At 40.3% G+C, this 8,961-nt stretch overlaps 1 protein-coding gene across 1 annotated transcript; it reads left to right on the plus strand.

Annotated features, from left to right (window-relative positions):
- Positions 1-1,916: 1,916 nt before the first annotated feature.
- Positions 1,917-3,938, plus strand: LOC147495030 (wax ester synthase/diacylglycerol acyltransferase 11-like). Its single transcript, XM_086569520.1, has 4 exons — positions 1,917-2,726; positions 2,833-3,177; positions 3,261-3,398; positions 3,757-3,938. Exons 1-4 carry the CDS (start codon positions 1,980-1,982, stop codon positions 3,916-3,918), a joined length of 1,392 nt encoding a protein of 463 aa, XP_086425646.1. The 5' UTR covers positions 1,917-1,979; the 3' UTR covers positions 3,919-3,938.
- The last annotated feature ends 5,023 nt before the right edge of the window (positions 3,939-8,961 follow it).

Below are 8,961 nucleotides of genomic sequence, written 5' to 3' on the forward strand. Positions count from 1 at the left end.
GCCCCCATCAGGCTTCACAACTGACCAAAGACAGCGGGGGGGATGAGCCCTTTGTGGACTAGATGTCCGAATCAAACTTAGGGGCAAATTGAGCTGCCTCTAAGCCAGAGAGCGGGGGGATGAGCCGCCGTGGACCCATGATGTCCGAATCAAACTTAGGGGGCAAATTGAGTGCCTCTAAGCCGAGAGCGGGGGATGAGCCCTTCGTGGACCCAGATGTCTGAATCAAGCTTGGGGCAAAATGAAATGCCTATAAGCCGAGAGCCGGGGGATGAGCCGCCCAGCGGACTAGATGTCCGAATCAAACTTGGGGCAACCCTAACAAGCTTCCACACCGATCAAAGAAAGCGGGGGATGAGCCGCCCAGCGGACTAGATGTCCGAATCAAACTTGGGGGCAACCAAGCTTCACAAGCTTCAAAGAAAAAGGGGGATGAGCCCTTCGCGGACTAGATGTCCGAATCAAACTTGGGGGCAACCCTAACAAGCTTCACATCTGATCAAAGACAGCGGGGGGGATGAGCCCTTCGTGGACTGTATGTCTGAATCAACTTATGCAGTGAGTTCTTTGAAAGAGAGTTGATGGTGGGGATGAGACATATCACGGACATAGTAGTGAGCTATGTGAAGGAGAGTTGATGGCTGGGATGAGACACATCACGGAGATAGTAGTGAGTTATGTGAAGGAGAGTTGATGGTTGGGTTGAGACACATCGCGGACATGTTAGTGAGTTCAATAAAGGAGAGCAAGGGCAAGTAACGGTAACGCGAGAGCAAACCGAGTCACTGTTGATGACACCGCCTAGTTCAAGGCCGTGGAAAAACAAACCGGGGGCAAGCTATCTGAGTATATTCCTTGCTATATGAGTGGAGCAAGTGGGAGGAGCCATCCGTGGACCCTCTTGTCCAAAACAAGCGTTGGTTGGACACACCCTTAAACTAGTAGGGGCGAAAACTTCAAGAGATGAGCTGAGAAAATATCAATATGAGCTAGAATGATATAAATGGAGACATATTCAAACTATTAGATAATTCGAGATGGCACAGAGCTAGTGCTAGAGGATTACACAAAATTATGAGATCACGTCATGATACTGTGAAGGTTTGGAATTCAAATCATTATCTGAGGGGGCGTCAAGGTCTTCGGGTCCACCATCTTCGTCGACGGACCCGAGAGGGGGCATCTGTATTGGCCTAATTCGTGACCATCAAGATGGCATGTCTTGACCGACAAGAGGCGTAAGGTAGAAGAAAGAGAACACGTGATCCAAATCCATGAATCATGTAAGGAGCCGCGAATAATCTGGGGCATAGGGACCGAGTGTGGTTTCAATGACCCAAAGGGAGCGAGAATAGTGAAAGGGGCATACCGGAGTCACGATAACAAAAGCCGCGATATATCAAGAGATAGTTGGACAATTAGTAATTAGTCGTGGAACTAGAAAGAAGATCATGGGATAAATGAGCGGTTAGCGGTTAGAGAGAGGGGGTGGTTAGAAGATATATAAAAGAGGAGACAACCAGAGGAGAGGACATCTAAAGAGGAGGAGAATCCAAGAGTGGGGAGAGGGAGAACTACGGCACAGCTTGATCCTCCCTGAAGGGGGTAGGTACGTAGGCAGCCCTAAATGGGTTCAGTTGAAAGGTTCAAAAGAGAGGGAGTCTCATCTTTGAGAAGAGACAGAGAAGAGTGGAGGTGTGAAGTTAAAGGGTACTAATTGGGTTCACACACATAGTTTTACGAAGGGAGGTGTGAAGTAGAGAAGAGTGGAGGTGTGAAGTTAAACGTCCTTGGTGATCGTGGACTAGGAAACAGACAAATGTTGTACGTACGGTGTCCAAATATTCACAACACGCTATGGTTGGGAACTTGGGAGGCTGCTATCCAATATCACCTATTTAAAAGCTGTTATTGCTCGAGAAGAAAATGAAAAATTAGAGAAGGGCAGAAGGGTGGAAAAGAAGACAGAGAAAGCAAGAATGGTAGATTATTCCATGCTGCCTCCTCTAAGTCCATTAGGGCAATACATCAATAACCCTGTAATGACTTACCACATTATTGGTGTTTATGAGTTAGAGATCCCATTTGACAAACCTCAAGCTGTTCAATTCCTCGAAGATGGTTTTATTCCTATTAATAAACGTTTCTCCTCAGCAATAGTTATCGACGAGAAAGGAGTCCAGAGATGGAAAAAAGTCGAATACAGGACGGAAGATCTTGTCATTGTTCCCACATTCCCATCGAATTTAACAGCAGAGGAATATGATAAAAAGCTTGAAGAATACATCTCTGACATATACACAGAACCATTTCCTGAAGAACTTCCACCTTGGCAAGTGCATCTATTTAATTATCCAACATCTAATGCAGCTGGAATAATGGTGTTCAAGCTAGCCCATGCACTTGGTGATGGCTACTCATTCATGGGTGGTTTACTTACTCTGTTTAAAAGAGCTGACGATCCTGCTATTCCTCTTAGGTTTCCTACAGCATCTTCTAGACTTCCTCGACTAGTCTCTAATTATTCAAGAGTATCTAACTTAGTATATAGGTGTGTCAACACTTTTACCGACCTTACTAAGGTTTTGCTTGGTCCCTATTTAATGGAAGACGACGACAGTGTTCTGCGTTCAAAGGCACCACTCTTGGAGTATGCTCCAGTAAATATTTCGTCAGTTACCTTTTCCCTTGATCAGATTCGTAAAGTCAAAGACAAAGTTGGAGCTGTAAGTTTTGTTATCTGAGATCTTTTCAGTTAAGGTGTTACGTCAGTACTTAAGCTTATTGAATTTTAGTTGTTCCGAACTAATTAACTCCTTGCCTTTTGCGCAGACGGTGAATGATGTTACAACTGGAATAGTTGCGTATGCAATGCAATTATACATCAAAAGGAAGGGGAAATATACGGGTGAAACCCGTTCTACTGCATTAGTGGTTCTGAACTTGAGGATGTTGAGGGGCTTCAAAACTCTTGAAGAAATGTTGAAGGCTAATATATGGGGCAATCACTTCGGATTCTTAAGTATAACTCTACCATCTTTTAAGGACGTAGACAATGTTGATCCCCTTGAGTACATTGCCAAATCAAAAAGTGAAATGAGACGAAAGTTAAATTCTATGGCTACTTACTTCACTGGCAAGCTGCTGTATTTATTGGGAAGCTTAAAAGGGCCGGAGGTCAGGAGTAATTTAGCATAAACAAAAAGAAATCTTTTGATGCACATAATTAAGCACTCATCTATTACTTTTCTCTTCTGCAGGGACCAGCTGAGCTCATAATGGCAACTGGGAGGAGCACAACCATGACGATTACTAATATGATTGGTCCTGTTGAGAAAGCCTCCATTGGTGGACGCCCACTTAAAAGCTTCTACTTCTGTGTGTCTGGTGTACCTCAGGTAAAAACAAAAACCCGAATATCCCATACTCCTTTAATTTGAGGGACAACATTTTGGGAAACTTACCTTCTTTCCCTGACTTTAAAACTTTCGTGCCCATTAACCCAATTTATTTGTATTGAAAGACATGGTTTTAGTAAAGGTTTAAAAGGGCTTTCGTCACAAAATTTTGTAAGTGCCCACATATTGGTAGACCAAAAGGGGACTCAGAATGCAACCAACATAGAATTGACGAACCGGTAAATTTTGGATGAAAATCATCATAGCTGTTGTCCCCACAAGTTCAAATTTCGGATCACCAAAATTCAAGAGTTAGGCAAAATACACTGGGTTTTAACCAATTTTTTTAATGATGCAGAGCATGTTGTTTACTATGGTAAGTTACGCAGGAACGCTAAGATTGACGGTAGCAACGGAGAAAGGATTTATTGATCCCAAACTGCTTATTTCCTGCTTAAAAGAAGCTTTCACAAAGATTTATGTAGCAGCAGTTGGAGAGCATCCAGTGATTTTTTATTAATGTTATCTTGTGCTCAAGTTGTAGCTATCTAACTAGTATACTGCATTGTGGAACACGCCAAAAATTTGGTATATCTATCTAATAAAAAAGCAATGGTGTGGGGCCCGTAGGGGCTTTCCATCCAACGATTGTCATTGTCTTTTAGAAATTGTGACATGACTGTTTCAAGCTATCGGAAAATACAGTTCCACAATATCATTTTCTTCTATAATATAGGGTAAAAACTTTTAGGTTCGATTCTCTTTCTTCTCTTCTCGATCGGACCCATGGTCGCATGCTACTCTGGTTTCTTGCGAGGATTGTTTAGCAGCTTGAGAGAGGACACGTTCAGTATTTGCCTGCAAGAACCTGTTAATGATATGCTTGTATCAATTCATCGTTTTTGTTTGATGCAGATTGAGACAATGAGATAAGTTACACTTTCTAAGTTTGTTGCGGAAGGGAAAATTGTTCAAGTCTAATGGCACATCCTGGTCCTATAGATATATTATTCTCAGATAGTGAAAGTGAAATAGAAGTTTGTGTGGAAAATGGAGCATCCTTTGCTGTCGTGGGGGTTTTATTGTTACTCTTTTCTTGAAATACAGAGGACAAAATTGTGTCTTCACATAATTGCTTGTGATCTTGCTTTGGTTAGTTTTGTTTAGTTGTTTTTTGAGAAATGATGCAAGTACTTGGAAGCCCTCTTAGTTCCAAATTTTGTGAAGAAAAAGATGAACTCTGTTGTGGTTCTTTACTTAGTGAGCTTCCGTAATCTTGTGACTTAATTTACTGTTTTACTTCATTATGCATGTTTTGTCTTTCCTAGTTATATTGTTTGGGTGATGATTCTTATTTCATTGCACCGGATTCTTGAGCAAGAAGTAAATTATTAGTTAAACATAGTTAGAGAAAACAAACCATGAAGTCTTGTGTTGTTATTTTAGTGGTTTGTTTTCCTTCAATTTTGGGTTTATATGTTTTGTGGGAAAAGAAGAAGAAATTAGGACCAGTGAAGTGTATATTTATTGTCCTCAAACCACTTGGGTTTGGAAAGTTTCATTTTTGGTCTCATAAATGATAAAGCAAGCTGGGTTTAAGGTTTGGATGTTGTGACTAAATTGGAGGTCTATTAAATTGTGGTTCTAAATATGTTTCTGGATTGTTACTGCAGCAAGCATGGGATGAAATGGGGGATCGAGAGTGAAGCAGAGAAGGACCGGATGTTGATGGAGAAAGGAGTGTTTAGAAGTGTATCGGAGGAAGGTTGACGAGGCAACCAAAGCAAAGGCACGCCTCCATCAATCCGTTGCTTCAACAGAAGCTGAGCTTGCAACACTTAGGGCTTCTCTTGGGGAGCTTGGTCTTCATTCCCCGGTACACCATAATATATCTAGGAACCAGTTAATGATTTTTAGCTTGTTTGTCCATCAATGCTCTTTAAGAGATAATAAATGTTCCAAATTTGAATCTAAGTTTAAATTGGGACTAATATTTAAGGTCTTGAATTATTATAGAGTAAAGACGATATCCGTGCAAGAACTACTCTTCACTCTCTGCCCTAGGTGTTTGTAATCGGGCTCTATTGCTATCATTGTCGGTAGTGAGGTATATAGATAAGTAATCTTGTTTTAATTAAAGATGAGGCTTAGTCTGCTTTAAATGTATAAACCAATTCTCTTATAAACTTACAAAAAAGTAAAGAAGTGACCGCCATCGCCCATCGGATCCGGGATATTGATTTACCAACCTTTTGGCCCGGCCCGCCGAGATGGAAATTCTCATTATTATGATTCCCCTAAAAAAAAAAAAAAACAAGTGGACTATCTGCGTATACACTGTTTGTTTTCCACGATAATCAATTGACTTGTCAAGTTATGTAGAGGAGCAAAGTTGTTTGATGTGTTGCTAAAGGAACTGAAAGACCTAAGACACACTAGAGAACATTTGCATTAGTGTCTTTGGTTTCCATGCTTATCTTTGTTTCCCTACTCTTTGGTTTTCTTAGCTACAAGATGGTAATCCTATAAGAATAGTCATGGGTTTGCTATTGGAAAAGTGTCCTTTGATTTTTATGATGATGGTAGTTTGGATCCTTGCAGTTCCTTTTGTTTTACTTGCGTTTCGTGTTACAAATGATACCAAAAGAACACAAATGGCAAATTTGAAACTTCGGTTTCCACGAGGTTATAGCAATATCCGTAACATCGATCCATCATAATTGTCGACATTGTTAGTGTGAGTAATGTACCCAAAGTAAAACCATCGCGCTTGATAAAAAGCGATGTCAAGAAATTGGTTTTGTTACCAATTTGAGCCTCTGATTTTCAATTTTCATATCTTGAAAAGCACATTCTTATATATTTCTATTGTTTTTACATGATATCATCTACTTCTTTGAGTTCTTTCCCTTTTGTCGCTTCACTCTTTCATGCATGAGGTGCATCATCCTTTTACTTCACAATAACATAAAATTCTTTTTGAATGGACCCAAACTCATATGATATGATAATATCGGTGATTAGCCTTTTCTCGACCATTTGCCTTGAATTTTGTAGATTCGAAAGCGGAGAAAAGACCAACACCTGAAGAAGCAGCGGTCATCCATCAAACCAGCGGTAGACAATCTATCTAAGAGACAAGGAGGAGCATGAGACAATTTGCAGATGTAAGAACACAAATTGAAAAGATTAGAGGAGAGATTTCAGGATACAATAATGACATGAGTTGTAGCAACAGCAAGGAGGAGAATGATTTGTTATTAAGAAAGCTTAATGAGTATGAGACACATCTTCATTCACTGCAGAAGGAAAAGGTATGTGTGTATGAGGATCTTTACCTGATGTTATTTTGATTCCTTCCTTGCATTCTTTACGTTCCCATTGTAATTTTTCCCTCCGCTTGCGGTCGATCGATCGCCTTAATAAAGTTCTAGAATATGTGAATGAAGTCCATTTGTTTATGTGGGGTGCACGGACTTGATTTTGGGAAGATCTGTGAGTGAAGTGCATCAAGTTTGCAACAAAGCGGCTCCAGGCGCAGTCCGCTAATATCGATAACAACACATTGGAATGTCTAGCTCAAGCAATCCAAAAGTTGAAAATGGAAAGGAGATCACGCATTCAAAAGGTATGGTATATTCTTTTGCCTTCCGAGTAATTTTTTAATCCCTTAAGTTGGATCTTTCCTAGCTTGCTCATCTCTTTTATTTGCCAACTTATTCATGCTTTCTATTTATTGGGAACAGGTTCAAGATCCGCGGATTTAAGTGGAAATCTCATGCACATATTGCGGCTAAATTGTTATTCAACCATATTTGCTTTCGAGAAATGTGTTCAAGTTCTTGCCTCACTTGAAAATGTGAACTGCGAAATCTGAATTGAATATATAGTTTTCATGATGTAATTTGACGGTGTTGTAATTATTTGACTTTGTTGAATTGTTAGTTATTTTGTTGCTTCAATTCGTAGGCAAACCAGATTGTGCCTATAGTAGAACCTATATGAGCCACTTTTCAGTTGTGTTGTCTTCTTTTTTCTTTTGTGTTATTTCTCAGTTAATCAAAATTATATTGTTATTCAAATGCTAGGTAAGTGGGTAGATTCTTATAAAATTTTATTTGGATATTGTTTAAATTTTGTCCAATATTGTAATTTTGTCCATGTCTTGAGGAGATGGCACATGTAATTAGCTAGAAGATAAGATCATTGAATTTGTGGCTCTAGGTATATGTATCTCACTAGGGTAGCTCAAGGTGAGCTAATCTTTTTTATTCGGGGGAGTTTAATATGTACTAATCTCGGTTTTAAGATAGTGCTAAAGGTGTCTTTGAGGTTATTAGTGTTAAATGCGACCGCGGGCAAACCCTAGTACTATATGTAAACCATTCGTTGGAATTGTGGTTGCACATAAATGTATTCATTCCATTGAATAAAAAAGAATATCTTTGTATCGAAATCAATAAATATTTGGGTGTTTACTTCAGATTATTGAGTTTTTAATATATGTATGGTTATCCCAAACTCTAAAAAATGCTTGCCTATCTGTTGTCTCTTAATAAGAAGTATCGTTCAATTTATCCTAGGACTTCCGGCCTAGTGTATGCTCAATTCAGCACTCTAGAAATGCTGAATTTACATGGATATTGTATGAACCTAAAATTTACAAATAAGAACCAAAGAGCTAAAACCTCAACCTAGACCTAGTCTCCTTCTTTTTCTCTTTTTCTTTCTCTCCTCTCTCTTTTTCACTGTGCGGCCTCCCTTTTCTTCTCTCCATCCTCTTCTCTTTATACCCCTTCTCCATTTCATCTGGTTCATCCACATGTCTTTCCATCCCTTGGTCCCTCTTTCCGCCGTACCTATGCCACGTCCGCGGTTTAGGGTTCTGCGGTCACGATACCATACTCCTTGACTTCCCTTATTATATTACATCCCATTCCTTATCTTGTTGACCTAGTCCACCTCTCATTATTGGGCCACTACAAATGCCCCTTCTCGACTCCAGTGCTGTGAGCAGACCCGGGGTCGAGAATTCCCACCGCTTTTTAACCTTGACAACTTATCATGTTCTTCATCGATTTGCGTGTGATGTTGATGGAAATCATCACGCGCATTTTCTACCGCCCCTCGTACCTCGAGCCTCCATGCGTCGCCATTTGCAGGTTGCAATGCGTCCGATTCTTCGATTTTCTCAATCTTCAAAAATTACACTTCTACCCCTCTCCTATTTAAACTTCTCCCTTTCTCTTCCCTTTCTCATTTCAATTTCCCTCTCTCCCTTTGCTTTTCTAATGCTTAGCCACCTTCCCTTTTTCCAACCAAACTGCGACTCGCGTTCGCTTTCCCTGTTCCTCCGGTGACTCCCTATTCTCTCTAGCGCACTCTTCGGGCTTATCACCTCTCTCTTCACTCCCCTTGGTAAGTTTTTATTTTAGGCCTTTCTCACTTTTGTTAGTTATGTGTTTTTGAGTTGGTCCGATATCTTGCGTCTGTTCATCTTCTTACCCCATGTTGGGCCCCGAAACCGATGACTCTTCCTCTTCCCAATCTGACAGAATAGCCT

This window comes from Coptis chinensis, chromosome 6 (genome assembly GCF_015680905.1).
Source record: "Coptis chinensis isolate HL-2020 chromosome 6, ASM1568090v1, whole genome shotgun sequence".
NCBI lineage: Eukaryota > Viridiplantae > Streptophyta > Magnoliopsida > Ranunculales > Ranunculaceae > Coptis > Coptis chinensis.

Coding starts and splice junctions, on each gene's coding strand:
- LOC147495030 (XM_086569520.1), top strand. CDS start 1,980: ATGGTAGATTATTCCATGCTGCCTCCTCTAAGTCCATTAGGGCAATAC. Junction 2,727..2,832: donor TCAAAGACAAAGTTGGAGCT/GTAAGTTTTGTT, acceptor CCTTTTGCGCAG/ACGGTGAATGATGTTACAAC. Junction 3,178..3,260: donor GAAGCTTAAAAGGGCCGGAG/GTCAGGAGTAAT, acceptor TCTCTTCTGCAG/GGACCAGCTGAGCTCATAAT.